This window comes from Crotalus tigris, unplaced genomic scaffold, assembly GCF_016545835.1.
Source record: "Crotalus tigris isolate CLP2741 ecotype Arizona unplaced genomic scaffold, ASM1654583v1 scf7180000018783.1386937, whole genome shotgun sequence".
Classification (NCBI taxonomy): Eukaryota; Metazoa; Chordata; class Lepidosauria; order Squamata; family Viperidae; genus Crotalus; species Crotalus tigris.
In genome coordinates, this window is record NW_024097198.1 from 146,143 (window position 1) to 166,843 (window position 20,701).

General features: G+C 43.7%; 1 protein-coding gene across 2 annotated transcripts; it reads left to right on the forward strand.

Moving 5' to 3' along the window:
- Window positions 1-2,185: 2,185 nt before the first annotated feature.
- Window positions 2,186-17,599, forward strand: LOC120313778 (dual specificity protein phosphatase 22-A-like). 2 transcript variants are annotated; one of them, XM_039356037.1, is made up of 8 exons: window positions 2,186-2,311; window positions 2,443-2,534; window positions 3,996-4,029; window positions 4,421-4,503; window positions 9,296-9,345; window positions 11,890-11,964; window positions 12,580-12,751; window positions 16,978-17,599. In XM_039356037.1, the coding sequence occupies exons 2-8, from the start codon at window positions 2,514-2,516 to the stop codon at window positions 17,194-17,196; spliced, it is 654 nt and encodes a 217-aa protein (XP_039211971.1). In that variant the 5' UTR covers window positions 2,186-2,311; window positions 2,443-2,513; the 3' UTR covers window positions 17,197-17,599. The 2 variants fall into 2 exon arrangements, with proteins under 2 accessions (XP_039211971.1, XP_039211972.1); XM_039356038.1 differs by lacking the exons at window positions 2,186-2,311; window positions 2,443-2,534 and adding an exon at window positions 2,314-2,384.
- The last annotated feature ends 3,102 nt before the right edge of the window (window positions 17,600-20,701 follow it).

Here is a 20,701-nt window from a genome sequence, read left to right on the forward strand (position 1 = left end):
AAATGGGGTTCCGACCCACAGGTTGAGAACCACTGGATTAGACAGTAATCCTTTGACGGTTGGACTCCTGGCTTTCTGACACTTGTTCTGTAACTCTACAGGAAGGGGTTTAAGTTCCGTATCACAAACAATTTGTATACCCCACCCTTCACCACATGACAATTCATTTTGTTGGGGCAGAGTTGATTAGGAGAGAAATCTTGGCCCCGGGGATAGTTTGATGAAGCCAACCCAGTAGGTGTACTGTGCAAGTCAATTTATTGCTTTCGAAATACAATAAATAATCCAACTATTGATACAGTTCCTTTATGCAAATGGTATATAGAATATAACAGTTCGCCGCAGGGCGTCTTGCTGCAGAAAAGAAGTTACACTAATATCAAAGAAATGATGGGATAGAATCATTAAAGAATGCAAAAGCAGGGGCAGAATGAAATGTGAATGACAAACGTTAAAATATTTTTAATTTTATTTTAAATAATTGTTAAATTGTCCTGCATCAAGTTGTCCCGCGGTGCTTGACCGTAGTGAGTTGGCTGCAGTGAGTTGTCCCATTCCATGTAGAATATGCCAAAGGTTTTATGTCAGAGACCAAGCTGAAAGGATCTTAAATACAACCTTGGGGCCATCCATATCTGAGAGAAAAAAAAGCCAAAGGAAAATAAAGAATTTGGTAGGACGCCAGAGTGCTTGAAAGGAGCTCTTGATGCTCTGCCTGTTGGTTGGAGGGCTTCATCTACCAGAACGGTGACTGAGAGAAAAAACTGGGTTTCTGCTGAATTTTGGTGGAGACCCTGAGGGTTGCTGCAGGGTATGGAGCTTTCCCAATTTTGTTTGGGTTTTGCTGTGGTTCTCCAGTGGTGCTGCTGTCTCCAGAGGAAAAACAAGTCGGTAATGGAAATCTCGGATAGATAAAATTTAGGAAGAATCAGAACGTTGGACTAGCTTAAGATGAGCATGGCTTTCCTCCTGCAATATCTACAGTGTGGATCACCATAAGGGTGGAAGTTCTCAACCCTCCCCAGTTTATTGCCCCCCCCTCCTCCTCCATATTGCATATCAGAATTCTCTCCCTTCTGCATTGTGTACCAGGATGGGAAGCTCAACACCCTACTGAAAATAGACAAAGATCTGCCTACAATTACAACCTGATGGTTGAAGAAACTCAGCCAGGCCATTTCTAGCTGACAACCGAGAGCTTTGGTCCCCCAAAGAGCCCCTGCCATGATGTTCTTCCCCCTCCCAAATGAACGTTCTATGAAGAACTTAACCTGTATTCGGCTTTTTTAAAGGAACAAACGCAAGAGAAATTTCTTGCTGTTTGGGATAAATGGATAGAATTTATACAATTTAAATTGGATATAAAAAATATATTGCTTTTTCATAATTCTTATTTTTATATACATATACATATATTTCAGTCTTATTTTTTTTCTTTTTTATATATAATTTTTTTAAATTCCTTTTTAATTAAGCCTATATTCTGCTCTGGGAAGCTCAGGGGGGGGAAAGGGGGGGTGTTTTGGGGGGGGATGGGGAAGGGGATGTTATGTTTAGTTTTTTGTATATGTTGTTTTCTGTTTTTGTATTGTTATATTTTTTTCTGTTTTTTTTGTAAAAACTTATAAAAATTTTCAATAAAAAAAAAAAAAAGAACTTACCTGTATTGCAACACAACCTCTTGGAGGATTACAGATGACATGATAGCGGTATTCCACTATCTAAGAGGCTGCCACAAGGAAGACGAGGTCAACCTGTTCTCCGAAGTACCCAAAAGCAGGACAAGAAGCAACGGATGGAAACTCATCAAGGAGAGAAGAAACCTAGAACTAAGGAGGAATTTTCTGACAAACGAGAACAATTAGTGGAAAACCTTGCCTCCAAAAGTTGTGCTCCAACACGGGGGGGGGGAGGTTAAGCAGAGATTGGACAGCCCTTTGTCCAGAATTGTGTAGTGTCTCCTGCTTGAGCAAGGTGTCGAACTAGAAGACTCCAAGGTCCCTTCCAACTCTTGTTATTTTGATGTTCTGCTGGGCAGCAGCAACTGGGTTGCAGTGACTTAACAGGACTGGGAGGGAGACAGAGGGAATAGTGCCACAGGCAGGCATCCCAAATCAACTGACCACTTGTCCCAAGTCCAGCCTACACAGGGTCCCCGCCTCCCTCAGTCCTGGGTGACCTTAGAAGGCTTCCTTGGGCTGACAGGCCATTGACAACAGCTGTCCTGAGCTCAGAAAAGCATCAGCAGTCCGAGTGAGTGGAAGGAGAAATTGTTCGCTTCTCGGTTCCTGGCACTCTTCCTCACTCCCAGGTTTGCCTCTCCTTTGACAAACACACCCTTTGGACACACAACACACTCCTTCCTTGAAATAGGGTGCAGCCGGGTAAGTCTCAGCTGCAAGCTTATTCTCTGGTTTGGTGCCATCTGTTTCTGCTTTGCAGGGTCTCGGAGACCAAGGGGAAAACGGAGTGAACGTTGCCCTTGCTTGCCCGCCAAAGAACGAGCAGTCGTCATGGGGATCGGCATGAGTAAGGTAGAATCCTAGAGTTTCATAGAAAGGACCCCGAAAAGGTGTGGGTGGGTGCAGAGTGGCTGGGTTGTAGAAATTGGGGGGGGGGGTCATTTAAAACAATAAACAGGAGCTGGAAAGGAAAAGAGGAGGAACAGAAAAGGAATAGTCTAGCTTGCATCCTTCTGTGATCCAGCTTTTCTCCATCCACCTTGGTCTGTGCATCAATGCATCAACTTTGTCTCTTACATCAGCAGGCTGGGAAACTGGGAGCTGAAGTCCACCCATCCAGCTTGGGAAACACTGTCTCACATATTGGTGCTATCATGCAATACCCGAACAAATAAACCTGCAGGAACCGGTTCAAGTTTGGTATCTGGAGTTGAAGGTCCTTGAAGGAGTAGAAGTAGAAATGGTTTGGGAGTTTTTTTTGTCCCCGCTCCAAAACTTTCAGCAGAGCTTAAAAAAAAAAAAGGAAGCAATCACTTTTTTTAACACTACTATCTGCCTAGCGGAAGTTTTGTTTACAACTTGTGTCCCTAAACAACGGGGAGAGTCCTCTTTTCACTGAAGTATAATTAGACCTCCTGACCCAGATAGTGGTCTCAGATTTCTTTCCACATCGACCGTTGAAATAAAGAAGAGAAAAGATCATTCTCAGCCAGCAGGCTGATTTTTCTGCAAGATCCCTTTGACTGTTCGTAATTCCAGGGATGTATCAATCCAGCCCGTTGTGATTTCAATCAATCAGAGCTGAAAGGGACCTTGGAGGTCTTCTAGTCCAACCCCCTGTGCTCAGGCAGGAGACCCAATACAATTTCAGACAAGTGGCTGTCCAATTAAAAACCTCCAGTTATTAAATCACAGTTAAGCAGACCATGGATTAATGCAATGAGTGACTGATTGACGCTTCTGAGGAACAGCTGCTATGGAGGTGTTGGGGAGGACAGTGCAAACGAGTGGCCACATCTGTGGCCTTCCAATTCTGTTGGATTTTATATGTTGGAGTGCTGTATATGATACTACTTTTTTTGTATTACTTTACCTTTTTTAAAAAAAAAAATGCTTAACTTTCCCAACACTCTACAACTGTTGATTGATGATATTTATAATCTCTCTCATGTGTCTGCTGCATCTGGGTAACCAACCTACCTCCCCTTCTCTTCCCGCCCCCACCTCACCTCAGTTTAAATCCTCCATCATTTATGCATCTGATGAAGGCAGAGGCACCTCACAAAAGCTTCTGCCTTCGAATACATTTGCTTGTTGGAAAAAGTGCCACCAGACTGCGTTGACATTCTCTACAACTGCTTCAGTGTCTCTTAAAATGTGATGCCCTGGATGTAAGACCTTGTGTGGGGAGGCCTAACCCATGTAGGATGGAGTAAAACAGCTGCTTTCCATGATGTATTTATTCAAGAAAGTCATTCCCCCCCTCTGGCATTGGAGACAATGCACTCATGTTCTTTCTTGATGTCTCCTTAGGTGGTTGAGGGCCTTTACCTCGGGAGCATCAGTGGTAAGTTTTTTCAGTACTTTATTCTTGGAGAAGCTGGTGATGGCTAATGTTATGGAAATCTGCTCCTCCCCTCCCTTGATCTAGCCTAGTAAAATAGGCCAGGAATGAACCAGGATAACAATCCATAGCACCATTGAGATAACAACAGTTGCAGGAATGTCTACAGGATAGGATGCACAGCAACCCAGATGGCAGCTGCAAACGTGAAGTTGGGGCTCTGTCTCTTTTTATGGGAGCAATAACTCTGAATAGTTGCAAGGCATCTCCTGAAGTTCTTCAGAACTTCTTTGGAGGCAATCAAGCCCTGGTCATGAAACCATGTCGTTATTTCTTCTACGAGAATGAAGTCCGCCTCCATTTGTTCATCTCAGAAAGATTTGATTCTTTGCAGATGCTGAAGACAAAGAGAACTTGATGAAACACGGGATCACCCACATTCTTTCGGTGCACAACAATGCTAAGCCTCTGCTGGAAGTGAGTATCACAAATCCCTTGAGACATTTTGGGGAGGGCAGGTGGTCCTGCAACTTTCAGACTCACAGTGACAAAGGGGTTGAAGGCTCTTTCCTTAAGAGTCGCCGTCCATCCATCTACACCAGTGTTTCTCAACCTTGACCATTTTAAGGCATGTGGACTTCAACTCCCAGAATTCCACAGCCAGCAATGCTGGCTGTGGAATTCTGGGAGTTGAAGTCCACATGCCTTAAAATGGTCAAGGTTGAGAAACACTGATCTACACAGAAAACAGAAGTCATAATTTACTATAACCGATGGAGGGCAGCAGATCCACACAAGTCCGAATGAGTCATAGTCGTTCTACCTAAAAGAATGTAAGTCAGTGAAGTTTTCTTGGTAATGTTTTTTGAGTTGCCATGGCTTTGTTCCTAGGGCTGAGAGAGAAGGGCTGGCCCAAAGAGACCCAGCCTGCTTTTAAGTCTAAGACAGGACTGATTGATTCTGTGCCATCAAGGCATATTTGACCCCAGAGATCATATACGTAGATTTTCTCCATGACAATCTATCCCTAATCTGGTCTGTCAGGCTTTGAGATGGGACTACAATTCGGATTTCCTAGCTCCTACTGTGACACCTTGACCAGTTGAGCAAACTGGTTTGCAGGGCCTAATGTCCCCCAGCCCTTTAGGTCAGTGGTTCTCAACCTTTTTAATGCCGCGACCCCCAACCGGTCGTAAGTCGAGGACTACTCAACTGGTGCAGCACCGTTTGCAGAATGGGACTTTTGGCGGGCTCAGCAGGGCAGAGACAGCCTGGACAATTCCTATTGGCTTTTGAAAGCCAATAGAATTAGACTCTATTCAAGAGAGTCTGTTCTATTGGCTTTCAAAAGCCAATAGAATAAAAGGGAGTAGCACAGCTAAGGAAAAGGGAGAAAAAAATGGCGGACTGCGTTGTTTGGCGACCCCCGTGAAATGGTCGTTCGACCCCAAATGGGGTCCCAACCCACAGGTTGAGAACCACTGCTTTAGGTGAATTAGACCAGGGCTTTTCAACCTTTTCACCCATTGTATCACTTTTAGAATATGGCAACATCCAAGTACCACCAGTCGCTTAGCAAGGTGTCAAAAACTTGATGACCAAAAAAATATATATATGAAAAAAGTGATAAAGTACAGGTAGTCTTCGACTTACAACCGTTCGCTTAGTGACTGTTCGAAGTTACAATGGCGCTGAAAAAAGTGCCCCCGAGCCACAGCCGAGCAAGACACCTGCCTGCCCACCCAGCAGCGCTCTTCCTCCTGTCCCAGGTTTCCATTGTTGTGAGCATTTCTGTTGAGGATTGGCAGCGGGAGTGGGGTGTTTGGTTTTTATTCCCGTCTGCTGGGTGGTTGCAGCAGGTTTTGGTCACTTCACATGACCCTGGGACACTGTGACCGTCATAAATATGAATCAGTTGCGCTGATCCTGGCGCTTCCACTGAGCCTTGATCATCTTAAAGAAGCGCCGATCAGCTGGAAAGCGGCACTGATCCTGGTGCTTCTGCTGAGCCCTGACAGCCCTGCAGCTCCAGCCGTCTCTCACTCAGGCTTGTGCGGTGCTGCCACCGGTTCAGCTCATTCTCCTCCCCTGCTACCACTTTTCTAGGATGGTCGCGTACCACCTGCCAGGTGCCAATGTACCACAGGTGGTACCCTTACCACTGGTTGAAAAGCCCTGAATTAGACTACATCTCCATTCTGCTGGACACAACATGACCACAGTGTGGCCACCTCCAATTTGGGAAAGGCTGGGATCAGAGACTGGCTGCAAATCAGAAAGAACTGGCTCACAAATTCCTCTTTACAAACTGAACATTGTCTGATTTGCTGTGTTGCACTAAAACCATGGTGGGCTTGGTCCAACTTGATCTTACCATCGGGCCCGAAATTCCCACCTTGAAAGACGGGAACGTGTGTGTAGGTTAGGGGAAGACAGGTGAAGAGTGGCAATGCAAGGAGGATGGTTCTCAGATTTCAACAGGCAGATGGCTGATCCACCAGCCTTACAACAGGATGGAGTAGGAAGGCAGAAGAGTGGAAAAAAAAGAAGAGGAACCGGAAACACATGAATGAGTTGAGTAATACGGCAATCTCAGGGCAGAGTAAAAGAAATGCCGAGACAAGCTGTGGTTCCCAGGCATTAGGTTCGGTGTGGTGGGGGCAATGATTCCTCCTCCTCCTCCTCCTCCTCCTCCTCCTCCTCCTCCTCCTCCTCCTCCTCCTCCTCCTCTTCCTCCAAGTGGGCAGGCTGTGAAGGAGAAGAGGTTATAAACTGCCTGAATGATTTTGCTATTGTGCCTGAATTGCAACATACTCCTTAGATTTGCATTTTCATGTTTCAAGTGATGTGTAGCTCTCTAGTTTTTCTTCTGAAGAGAGGGAACAACTTTACAGTCAAGATTTTTAGCCTTGCATTATGTGTCCCAACTTAGCAGTTGCTATTCAGCCTCTCGTCTCTTCTCCCCAAACTGCTGCACTTGAGACGAAATGCTGGGTGTGAACTTGGAAACTTCTCTTTCAAAGGCCAGACTCTGTCCTGAAACATCCCTGCTGGGCCCTCTTTTACAATGTCTTGGTGGTCACATGAAGCTTTTCTTCTGGACTGGGAAGCTAAAGAGAATTGAACCTGGCTAGGTTTTGATGAAAGATGCCAGGAAGTGCCAGAGATGTAGGACAGCCTAGAAGAAAACAATGGCAAACCATTTATGTTCTGTTGCCAAGAAGCCATCCTGGATGTGTTTATGGAATCTCCAGAAGCTGGACTCCAATTGGAAGAGATTCTACCTCTCTTATCCTCTTTCTTTACTTCCTCTCTTGTTTCCTCAGAGAGGAATTGAATGAAAAAAAACAAAGTTTAGCCAGGGACACTTTAGATCTCTTCTGATGTTCCTTTTTCATGGTGCTCCTTATCTCTCTCAAGTCCCAGAGTTGCTTGGAGTGACCAGTTCTGAAAGGGCTCAAAGTTGGTGACTGAAGCATCTCAAATCCATTCCTAGCTTACCGGTTGGGTGTCTTTATGAACCAACTATAGGGGTAGGCAACCTTGGCTCTTTTATGACTTATGGACTTCAACTCCCAGAATTCCTGAGGCAGCATGGTTGACTCAGGAATTCTGGGAGTTGAAGTCCACAAGTCATAAAAGAGCCAAGGTTGCCTACCCTGTACTAGGCCGTTGTTTGCATATTGAGTGATCCATAACTGGCGAAGTTCACATGGCACATCAAACTGTTAGGCCAGACAAGCTACCAAGCAACAGATACACAACCACATTTTTGGCTTACAGCATTGTGAGAGTTAAGATGACCCATATCCAGGTCTTCCTTCCCACATTGGGTGGCTCAGGCCAGCTCCTCTCCTTTTACCCAACCTACTTTTCAAGGCTGTTATACTATGAGGCAAATAGCGCACATATGGCCTCCAGTTCTTGGAGGAAATGCAGGGGATATATTTGACGAAGGATAAATACATTGACCCAGGTGTAGGGTCTCAAGTGTTTCCCAACCCAGTTGAGTTGGACTATAGCTCCTCTCTTCCTCAGCAAAAATTGTGTGGCTGTGGTCATGCAACACACAAACCTAGGTAAGGTAAAACCCTAGTAGCTAAATTGGTACGAATGAATCAAGCTTGCTCAGAGTTCGCCTTGGCAAGGCCCTTTTCCTTGTGTACAACATGGTGTGGGAACCCAGCTTGTGGTTTGCTTAGCTGGTTAGTTCAATATGCAAACTCAGAAAACGAGCTAATTTAGTCATTAACACACACACACACACACACACACACCCTGTGGGCAAATTTCAGAAGAATGATGGCTTTCTTGGAGTTGTACCTACAGTCCTCTGCTCACAATTACCCCTGAGCCCCGACTTTCCACTGCTAAGCAGCAGGATTGTTAAGTGAATTGTACCCCATTTCATGACCTTTTTAGCCACAGTTGTTCAGCAAATCTGCCTTTCCTCACAGACTTCGCTTGTTGATAGCCGGCTGGGAAGATTAGAAATGGTGATCAGGTGACCCTGGGACGCTGCATCTGTCACATATACCTGCCAGTTGCCAAGCTTCCGAATTTTGATCATGTGACCAGGGGATGCTGCAATGGTTGTTAAGTGTGGAAAACAGTCATAGGTCATTGCAACCCTAAACGAGGATTGTAAGTTAAAGTCTACCTGTAATCCAGAGGGCACAATGGAAGATTTTTCTCCAAGTAGAAGCCAACAAAGAGATTGAGGGTACCCCATCTCCCATCCTCCACAGCCTTGATTCCCACAGGTCCCTTTATCCTGAGACTCTTTCTCCAAAATGAAAATTATATTTAGGAACACCAAACCAGGTTGGCCCTCAATAATGATGATCATTTGGAGGACCATTTTTTCTTTCAGTCAAGAACAGCGGGGTGTCAAGAACTGAAAGAAGCAGGATGGAGACAGAGTCAGAATTAGGGAATATAGCCATTGTGTCTCTTTCTGAAGCTTTCTCTTTCTCTTTCTCTTTCTCTCTCTCTCTCTCCTCATTCAGCAAGGTGGCTAGAATTTCTGAATGGATTGTCGGCAATACATTTTAAAAAAAAATACACTGAGCTCACTTCAAAGGCAGGCGGCTCCCCAGAATTTATCAATGCTTTGTATCAAAACTATCTTAGAACTGCAGCAAGGGGGTTTTGCCGGGTGCCACAACAATTATGGCGCTTCCTCATTTAAACCGATAAAGCCTCGTCATGTTGATGTTTATCCAAATCACAGATAAATCTCCATAAACTTTCCCTTTTTATATTTCAGGGCATGACCTACCTCTGCATTTCAGCATCAGACTCTTCGAATCAAAACTTGTAAGTTCTTTCAAAATTATTCCACGTGCTGTGAGGGTAAAAAAAAAAAATCATTTCAGAAATAATGAGTTTTTGAGATGAGAAAGCAAGATAGAACAGTAAGAATATCTCTGTCTCCTTTCTATCTCATCTCTATCTTGATGGCCTTATTTTCGCAACACAGAACACACAATCTGTTCTCATCCTTCCATTTCTTTGAGTTTTTTTTATGCACTTCTGATTGTCATGTGTGTTTATGTTTACTTCTTTTCTGCCATGTGCTCATCATACGCTAAATAATAACAATGTCTTTGATGATGCATCAAAGCTGCATCATCCAAAGCAAAGCATTTCCAAGTGTTTCATTTTACTTGTGGACATCCTTCAAGGAAAGTGTAGGCTACTTGTACAAACCAGGAAAATCAATCTGGACTTTTTTTTTTCAGAGTGTTGTGAAATTAGCTAGGAAAAAAAGCGGTTATGTGATTGACCCAATGAGATCTTTGGATAAAATGATGTGGTGGCATTGATTGGGAAATGCATGAAATATTCAGATGATGGGCAGGCTATACTGATCCCAGCCTTCTGAACAGATGGTGGGCAGAACTTTAGAAAAAAAAATGTACAAAGTTGTGGCTTGAACCCATGCAGTTTTGCAGACAGAAAAATGGGCTAATTAAATTACATGGAATTTACAGCTGCAGTTTATTGATCACCCAAGCATGTGGCCGTTCTTTGGTTTTTCCACACTTACCCACAAATCTCTTGTGTTCCTGTTATAAAAATGTGTGGCTACTGTACCTGGTTAATAATCATGTGTTAAATTTATGTACTGATGAAGCTGAGCATTGGGTTTGCTTTGAAAAATTATTGCCAACCTCTTTTGAAATTTTTTTCCCATTTTGAATTTTTTTCCATTTTGATTTTTTCCCCCATTTTTGAATTTTGAATTCAACATCTTTTGAATTTTTGAAGCCAAAGATGGCAGTATTTTTGCAAGCATTTTCTCCTCTGAGCTAAATAGTCTCTCTGAATTTTTTGGGGGGTGAGAATATCCTTCTTCAGCAAAATTGGATTGTTATTTACGCCTCCCTCCCCTCCATCTTTTTTTGTGCAATCACAACACTCCTCCGAGCAGTCGGGCCAAAGGAAGGAAACTCTGTTCAGAAGTGCCTATTTTTTGCACTCTGTTGTGGAGTCTGGATTTCACAATCTCAAGTGAACTTTGAAAGGGTTTTCCAAGAAGCTAGCTGCGAGCAGGGTGGCATGGATTGACCCCCACAAATGAAGGGCAGAGTTTGGGACCCTCACTCTGTTTCTGCTCTGAAAATTGGGGTGGGGTGGGGGGAGGAGGAGGGTGGCTCCTGAAAGGATCTTAATTCCTGGAGAATTATCTCAAATGGCTTTGCTGATTGATCTGTAGGGTTGACTTTCCTGCAGAGCGTAAGAAAAATGACCTTCTGGAGATAGACAGGACAAAGGCAAAGGGGACAGAATCATTTTTTTAAAGTCCAGAATGTTTAGATAACATTTGGAAGTAGCTGGGGCAGACCCCTGCCTGGTTCACTGGAGCATAAAAGGGGGAGGCAGTAGAGCAGAATCTTGATTCGGTTATTATAGCCAATCTCAATAATTTTCCTTCCATTTGTCATGTCACCTTAAGCATACCATACTAAAATGGGAAACATATATGTTTAAATGTGAGGGCATGACAGAGATATGCAAACTTATTTATTTACTTATTTATATCAGAAGCATCAGAATTAAAATAAAGCATATTAGAACATTTAAAACATAAACGGCAAGATTAAAATGTGTGCAAATTAAACAGATCTAGCTCAGAAAGCGGTAGCATTAATTGTGTTCTGTTGCACTGCCATGAGGTCCTTAAAAGTGTATTGATCAGGACACAGAAGGCAGATATACATGTGTGTTGTTGTCTACATATCACCACAATCACAAAAAGTAGAAGCTGTAGGAGATGACCAAGCTGAGCCCGGGGAAGGGGTCAAACGTGTCATCAGTCATGAGTCCCTGTGGGAACACAAGAGATCTAAGTACAGCCCACCCTGAATTCCTTTCTGTTCTTAACTCCCACTAATTTCCCTTGACCGTTAGTAGTTCAGATTCTTGTGGAGAGCTTAAGCTTACAATAAATCTTTATACACATTTGAACTGCCTGGATCTCCTGATTTGCACTGATGATGTTACCTAGTTTGGGTAACGAAAGATCTGCAAGGAAGCAAGCAAGCTCAGAGAGCACCAAGGACCCCTCACATCAACCCTGAGCTTCAAATATTCTCCTTTATCTCCTGATTTTCCTGGTGCTTGACAGAAACCTTCTTGAATACCACAATCTGCAAAGGTGGCTTCAGGATAGGTCTGGAGATCTTGTTGAACCTGCTCAACACACTCAGCCAGAAGATCCCCCCCAGATCCTGTGTTGTCATGAGGAACAGCTATAGTTTATTGAATGTTCTTTCTTCAATTCTGGCTTGCTAGTCATAAGAATTGTTTAGTTAGAGTCTCAAAGCAAGTGAAGTTTCTTTCTTCTCTCCATTCCAGAATACAACATTTTAAAGAGTGCATCAGGTTTGTCCATGAATGTAGACTGCATGGTGGAGCCTGTCTCATTCACTGGTATGTGATCCTGCCTCTTTTTTTTTGTTGTTATTTTCCCAGGAAACCCATGCTCTGGAAATTTAAAGATCTGCAAATAAACATACCTTTAAACCTTGTGGATTTACTAAGCAGGATGGTAGCGGTGGTGATGGCTAAAGGTGGGCTGGAGAATTTTCAGTGTTGACCAAGTCCACATCTGCTAGCTGGGGAATTTTGGGAATTGAAATCCCCAGATCTTAACATTGCCAAGTTTGAAAACACTGGCATTGTTCATTATGATGAGTTTGTGAAAAATTGGGCTCCCAGATCTGCCCTAAAAATAATCAGTGCACGTCTGTAGACAAGGATGGACTTGAACCCAAGCCTTCCCAGGCCTCAGCAGACACCTTAACCATTTTATCTCACTGGCTCCCATTTTGTGTCTTGCTTAGTTAGCTGAATCCAGTTAATTTTGGTTTATTAAACAAGCCATGATTATAGAACTTAATGTGACAATGGGCAATTACAGATACAAGATTTTGACAATTTTACTTTCTCTTGAGGTAGAAACTCTTGCTAATCCTCAGTCCGTTGTGAATATTTTCCACTTCTGTGTAAACTGAAAACCATGGCTTCTGTCTTCTGTTTCCACAGCTTAGCAGGAATTTCCCGCAGCACCACGATTTTGGTGGCCTACTTGATGACGGTAACCAGCTTTGGCTGGAGAGAATGTTTGGCTGCTGCCAAAGCGGTCCGTTCCTACGTGAGCCCCAACTTTGGGTTTCAGAAACAGCTTCAGGAATACGAAGCCACGTTACTGCAGGAGGTATGGCATCTTAAGGGCAGCTTGTTGGACCCAGGAGTCATTAGGGGCAAATTTTGCATGCCTGCTCTGAAGACTGTGGCGATTCATTTACTTTTATTAATTACTTACTTTTATTGTTACTTATTTATGTATCTAGCAAATTTACATAGCTGCCCCTCTCGCGGAAGGTGACTAAGTTAACGCTTAGGAAGTGGAAGCCGATGGGTGAGGCAAGAACGTGGACTGGCACGATATAATTAGTGCATTGAGTCATGCACTCTGGGTAATGCCAGGATGCTCCATCTTGGACCGCCCATGTTTGATATGCCTTCCTTGCATGTTGGTAATCAGGGGGCTCCAAGGGCTGGTGAGGGCCAAGAGGACGACATCATAGGAACTTCGTTCCTTTTTTTTGTATGGGTCACCATGGTCCTCTCATCCCGGAGAGAATTTCCCAGAGGTTGTTCCTCTCAAAACACAGCACTCAGCAGAAACCTCATCAACTAAGATGGAATCTTGATTTTTGATTGCAAGGTGTAGTCAATGCTACATCCATTTTGATGGACGTTGTGTGTGTAGCCAGGGATTTCCTTTCATGGTTTGGCTTGACATCTTGACTTTTTTGACCCTCCTACCCACGCCAGGAGTGAAACTCGGGTTTCTCCCAAGCCAACTGAATTTACTGTGGGCTCACTTCCTTTTTCCCCCTAACTACTGAAATCAGGAACGTTCTGAGAAAAACTCTGCATGGAGTGGGATGAGGCCAAGTGGGAAGAGGAGCTGAGAGTCACAGTGCAGGAAAAAAAAAAGTTGAAAACGTTCGACTGTTGCAGAAGTATTGAGGTTGGGATTCCCCCCAACAGCTAAAACGTTTTCCCCAGAAATGCAGCTGGTGTGCAACCTGGGCTGTGGCCTTAGAGGGCAGAATGTGCCCCCCCCCCCAGAAGAGTGGCTGGGGGTCTTGAGGCTGGGACCATCACCCATCCATCCTGCCGACATATAATTTTCTGCCAGTGAGTTTCTTAAAAGAGGCATTGAGTGTAGGAATAGATACCCATTTTCAAGTTGTAACTAAAAGGACCAGATACCCAACAAAAGGAAAACAGCTCCTACTTTTTGTCCCTCCTGTCCTGCATCTGGTAGGCAAAGCCTCAAAACCAAATATTTTCTGGATTTTTGAGTACTGGAGCAGCTAGCTGGGACATTCTGGGAGCTGAAGTTCACAAGGCTTAAAGTTGCCACGGTTGGGCACCCCTATATTAAATGACTTTTTTTCTTTAAATCAGATAATGTTATTCTTTTATGAATCATCTTTTCATAAAATCTGCTAGTCTGATAGGTCTCCAGCAGGCTGCTGATTTTTGATAATTAGAAGAAGAGGGAGTGACAGCAATTTATGCCTTTAATACATTCACGCAAAAGGGGAAGGCAAGAGCTATTGATATATTGTGATATTGAAGTAGAGCTGCTCCTTTCAGAGGCAGTCTACCTCTGAATAACTGTTGACTTCTTGCTATGCCTCATTGAAAGGGCTTCCTGGAAGACACCGAAGAGTAAGATCACGAGCTTCAGGTTGACCTTTAGAGTTCTTGGGGCTGTTCCACTCCAGACTCTGAAACTGAATGAGATACTAGTTTCTCTTTTGATTGATTCTCTGAAATGAATTTACACTTCAGCTTCATCCTTTTCCAGAGAGTTTATCTGTGCAGATCCAAGGCTTGGTAATCTAGTACTCACGGTAGGTCAGAATGTGGTCAAAAAGTCAAGATATATGACAGACATGAAACCAGATGGAACTTAATCACACCATTGTGACTGACATCTTGCCTTTTTTTTTACCTTATCCTGCAGCAGTGGTGCCGTATTATTTCCCCCCCCCCCGATTTTTCATTTTTCTAGGCCTACCGATCTCTGATGTTTAATCCACCCCACTCCCTAGGGCCCCCTCTAAATGTCTACTTAGGAAGAGTAGGGGAAGGAGTGGGAAAACTGGAGGCAGAGTTAAAAGGGGGACCTGCCTAGAATCCCTACGTAACCACAAGCGCACTAAATCCAACTCCCTTGAATTTCATTGACCCTTATCTAACTACTAGGAAGTGCTAATTGTGTAGCTGAGAAGATTCCTGCGCAGAGGCTCTTTTGCAATAAATCAGCTTAATTGGACCTTCATGGGTGGATCTGATCTTTTGTGCCTGACAAGAAGTTAGTTTAGTGAAAATATTTCTCATTCTTTTATCTAATATACTATTTTTTCCTTCTTAAAGCAAAACAAACAAACAAACAAAATCTTTCGGTGTTCTCAGAATAGCTAAAACATTAATTAATTCATTTTGCACAAGGTGAAAAAAAGTTTTCTTTTGGAAATCCCCAAATGAGCATTGTAGCAAATCATATGATTTGTTAAAGAATAGATAGATAGATAGATAGATAGATAGATAGATAGATAGATAGATAGATAGATAAGTAGATAGATAGATAGTTTTGGGGGGTGTTTATATGTTTGTATGTGCGTGCGTTTTCTGCTAACATTGATTTGCAAAGAAAGCCAAATTTCATGTTATATTGTCTGATCAGCAACAATTTGGAACAGCACCTCAATAACCTCTAGCAAATTATTCGCTGCACATCTGAGGCCGAAGATTGTGTAAGCAGAATTTGAATAGTGGGAAAGGGAAATGAAAAACACTTTCTTTCTTTCTTTTTTTTTTTTTGAGTCCAATTTTTATGCTGGCCCAGAGGGAAACCAGAGGGTGGAGTTAAAGGCTTTGGCAATCTTAATTAAGCTCCCAGATGCTGCTTTATTGGAACGGCTTGGCAGTATCAGAAAATCAAGTGAGCTTTCGGTCTTGTTCATAGCCCCGAGAATGGGAGTGAAATGTCGCGTGTTTTCCTGTTTCAAAACAATTTGTGGCTGGTTTCAGGCGGGGTGGGGGTGGGGGTGGGCTCCGTGAGCCAAAGAGAGGTATGTCAGGAGAGGCAAAAAAGTTAAAAATTCCCACTGGAAGTCCCCCAAAACTAGCCACAACCCACTTGTAGAAATTAATGATCAGGGGATCTTAAAGGTTGCTATGAATGGAATTCACAGCCAGCTCTGATTGGCACTGGTGAAAGTCCTGTCTCATTGACTTCTTCATGCTTTACTCATCCTCTCCTCACGTGGCTTTCTGAAAGTGACCAGGGTATTTTGCTGCTCTCTGGGGTTGAAATTAAGACCCACCAAAGGCTCTTCTAGGAGCCAATTTGGTGATGATCCTGGAAGGGCATCGGGCTTCTGTGATTGTATGTTATTTTTCCAAGGAAGAGTTGAGTAAAGTTACTTGATTCAAGAAGAGCAACAACGTTGATCAGGGGTCTGGAGGTTAAACCATACGTTGAGCGAATGAAGGAATTAGATATGTCTAGTCTAACGAAGAGAAGGACTAGGGTGACATGATAACTGTCTTCCAGGACTTGAGGGGGTCGTCCTGTTTCCCAAAGCACCAAGGACAAGAAGTAACAGGTGGGAGATCATCCAAGAGAGATGCAACTTAGAACTAAGAAGAAATTTCTGGACAGTGAGAACAATCAGTGGAATGGCTTTGCCTCCGGAAATTATAAGTGCTCCATCTCTGGAGGTTTCCAAGAAAAGATTGGACAGCCATCTGTCTGGAATGGTATAGGGCTGGGATAGGCAACCTTGGCTCTCTTATGACTCGTGGACTTCAACTCCCAGAATTCCTGAGCCAGCATGAGGGAAACTTTGGCCTCTTCATGACTCATGGACTTCAACTCCCAGAATTCCTGAGCTGGCATGGCTAAGCATGGAAACCTCTCCCTTTCCCCTCAACAGGGCTGGCTCAGGAATTCTGGGAGTTGAAGTCCACGAGTCATAAAAGAGCCAAGGTTGCCTGCCCCTGGAATGGGGTCTCCTGCCTGAGCAGGAAATTGAATTAGAAGACCTCCAAGGTCCGTTCCAGCCCTACTATTCTGTGCTCTATGTTCTACTTCCAGCTTAGTTCTGGCTTAGGAGGACTAATAGAACTTTAGTTCTGGAAGGAAGTGATCATGTTAGAGGTCTGTGGATCATGGAGATAGAGTGAGAAGACCCCTGGCATAGACTGTGTCTGTGTCTGTGTGTGCTATATGGGTCTTAGGTGACCCATATCTGTCCTCTAAAGCAGCATTTCCCTGATCTTTCACTCTACGTACTCTCTGTATCTTGGCCAAGTCTTCTCATTGACAGCTCCTCTGGAATTTTGTCTTGGTAGTACCGAACCTGGGTCCTCATGGAGTATGGCAAGAACCCGCTCCCTGACCAAGAGGAGCTACAGCGGTTGCTCTCCCCCAAAGAAGAGAAAGTAAATGAACCACAAATAGGACCTGGAGAAACCAAATGGAACGGTGCTCCAAGCCCAGTCAGCCACCAGCCACACACCAGATGTGGTGAGAGCAGCTCCAGTGGCCACTGCCAAGGGACTGGCCGATAACCTGAGATGCATTTTGAAAGAACCTTTTTTTTTTTGCTACATCTTTTGGAAGATGAGGTGGTCTTGATGGATTTGCTACATCTTGAAGAGGTTGTTGCAGATCCTTCCATTCTGGTTCTTCCATGACTGTGTCCTTCAGTCTCCTTGTGGGTTGGGCTGCAACAGTGGGCTTCTCCACTTAAGTGCCTCTTACTGTCCATTTGGGGGCTGCCTACATCAGGGAGAAAGTATGGGGTCATTTAACAGTTCCAAGGAGACAGGTCTGCAGTTATCCCAAGCTTCTTGCCGGCTGAGAAGATGGAAAAGTACCTTGATAATTCTTGAGGGATGTTCTCAAAACCCATATGGAGAATGCTTGTTTTTGGACAGTAGTGGTGAATACAGGAGTATCTATCTTGGGAAACAGTTTTTTAGTTGTTTTTTTTTTAGCAATAATTCTTAGAATTGGAGCTGATATTCAGATTTTGAGAAACCGATTGTATTAGGTTTAGTGCCCCAAATTAGATGTACCGTGATGGGTACATTACTATGATGAGCCACCAATGAACTTAAATAATGTAAATCAATATGATGTTTACATGAAAAAATAATAATAATACCCAACAACATAAACCAACAATTCTATATTAAATATCTGGGGATCTATCATAGTGTAGGATTGCCCAGAGTTTCTTTCATGATACTGCTTAAAGGGATTTTCACATACATGTTCAAAAGAAATCCTTACACAAATCTATACCTGCAACCTTCACACAACCACCATCAGCTCACACAAATCTTTAACCAGGGAAGAGAATCCCATTTTGCCATCAACACTGGGAATCTGTGGGCAAGAATTTTCAACTGAAGCTTCAGCTTTTCAATTAATCTTCCATATTGTTAACCATTTTGGATGAGGTGGCCATTCTTGTAGCAATAGCCATAGCAATTGCACTTAGACTTATATAACGCTTCACAGCACTTTACAGCCCTCTCTAAGCGGTTTACAGAGTCAGCATATTGTCCCCAACAATCTGGATCCTCATTTTACTGACCTCGGAAGGATGGAAGGCTGAGTCAACTTTGAGCCGGTGAGAATTGAACTGCTGGCAGTGAGCAATGGGTTAGTTGTGCTCAAGACCTTTTCTTCCCAAATCATCAAGTCAAACTCCTTGGCTCCTTTGGGAGACTGGCCTGCAGCCTCAACAGAGAAGCAACTACAATTTTGGCTGTTGGTCAAAATGGCTTAAGGGGGGGGGGGAAGTTCAGAAGAAGCCCAGACAGTTTGTCTGGCTCTTTTGCAAACGACACAGGAAGCCCACATGGGAACTCCGCTCGGAAAACGAAAAGAGGCTGTTTCTGGTAGGAACAGGAAATCATCGTAGATATGTGATAAGCAGAGATTACTTTTGCAATCCTGCTAGCAACAGATCGAAGCTGCTATGGCAGGATATGTTGCTTAAGCGAGAGCATTTGATTCCTCGATCTAGCCTGAAGGATCTCCCATCCAGTTGCTTTCTCAGAGGCTGCACAATCTGTGTTTCTGGGAAAGAAAGGCCCTGGGTAGACAAATTGGAGGTGAAAATCAGATAGGTACAATATCTTGGAGGTTTCTCCCTCACCAAGACTCAAAAATCAAATCTTAAGGGTTCCTTTTTATTTACGGACATCCAAGAAGGTAGGACGAACAAGGTCTTTGGATGTTCCAAAGAGTTTTTTTTTTTAAAAAAAAAAACAACAACTGGACTTTCTTTGCTTTTCCATGAAGATGTTCCATTTCTCATCCAAGAAGCTTCTTCAGTTCTGAAGAAGCTTCCTGGAAGAGAACTGAAGAAGCTTCTTGGATGAGAAGAGAAACATCTTCAAGGAAAAAACAAAGTCCAGTGGCCTTTTGGAAAAAAACACTTTAGGGATCTGGATGACTAAGAATCTCCATAGACAAAGTCTCTGGCTGAGCAGTTGGTAGCTGAGAGCCACGTTTAGTATCTTTTGAAGACGAGGGGATTGTGGGAATGGGACAATGAGCCAAAGGGGGGAGATTGATGTGGTAGGAGGGGATGAGGAAGATGACCTGTTTTAACCTTCTTTCTGGGAAGGACAGGATGGATTTTTAGACTATGCCAGGAATGTCCACCAGATGCTGGAGTGCCAAGAGATGAACAATCATTAGCCACCCTTTGGGTTTCCAGGAATTAGGAGGAAGAGGAGATACTATGAATCTTGAATTTCCAAGAAACAGAACAGCAGACATTTTGACCCAAGCCTTGATGACTTGTGAGAAGGCTACTTCCTTTTTTAGGATTTGTCTGCTGCAGATATTGAGGAGATTCTGATAAAGGAGAATCTTTGTAGCTCAGGGCTGAAATGAGGAGTTCTTGGTGCTCTCTGAGCTTGGTGGTTTTCTTGCAGATGGAGGAGAAGGAGGAGAACTGGGGAGACTTTGGTGCTTTCTGAGCTTGGTGGTTTTCTTCCAGATGGAGGAGGAGGAGGACGATGACTGTGAAGTCTTTGGTGCTTTCTGAGCATGGTAGTTTTCTTGTAGATGGAGGAGGAGGAGGAGGAGGAGGAGAAAGAGGACTGTGGGGTCCTTGGTGCTCTCTGAGCTTGGTGGTTTCCTTGCAGACATTTCATTACCCAAACTAGGTATCATCAGTGCTAGAGGGTAATGAAATGTCACAAGAAAACAACCAAACTCAGAGAGTGCCAAAGATGACCACCTCCTCCTCCTCCCAGATCCCACTCTCTTCTAGCACTGATGATGTTGCTTAGTTTGGTGACATCTGCAAGAAAACCACCAAGGGATGCACGTCCTCCTCCCCACTTGCAAACAAAAGTCCAAGGCTGAAGTGGAACCAAACAAGGGAGTTAAACCTGGGTGATCAAACATGGAGATGGCGATGAGAGAGCCTAGCTTCCATCTCCCTGGAAAGGAAAAGGGTATTTTGGGACAGTTGGTCCTTAGACTGGACAGATGCCAGACCCTCATGGCATTCCTTGGCCAGCCTTTGCAAACATCCTGGGAGAAGTTTAACATTCACGACCAAACTTTATTGATTTAATAAAATAATAAGGTTGTCCACAAATGCATGGACTCTCATCTGCCCTTAGACACAGAGGAAAAATAGATACATAAAATGAAGAAAATATGTTGGGCTACCCACTGTCTGTTAACTGGCCAAATAGTTCTGTAAGCTTTACAGTTTCCTCTGTAGGATAACAGTAGGTGAGGAAGGAAGAAATGCAGTTTTAAAATGCATTTCCCTCCCCGAGAATGAGGGAAAGCTGCCTCCAGTTTTGTCCTACCTATACTGATGTTTCTCACAATTTTTAATAGATTTTCAGCTGCTGGGCAATTTGCTCACCATTCTCACCCTCTTTGTGGTGGCAGCCTTATAAATGGACACAACTGCCGCCGCCCTTCCTGGGGAGCCCGTCCTTCATCCACCTGCCAGCCTCCGCTGAGTTTGTTTTCTCGCCCTTTGGACTTTTCTCCTGCCTCTTCAAGAGTCTCTTCCTTGCCTCTCTA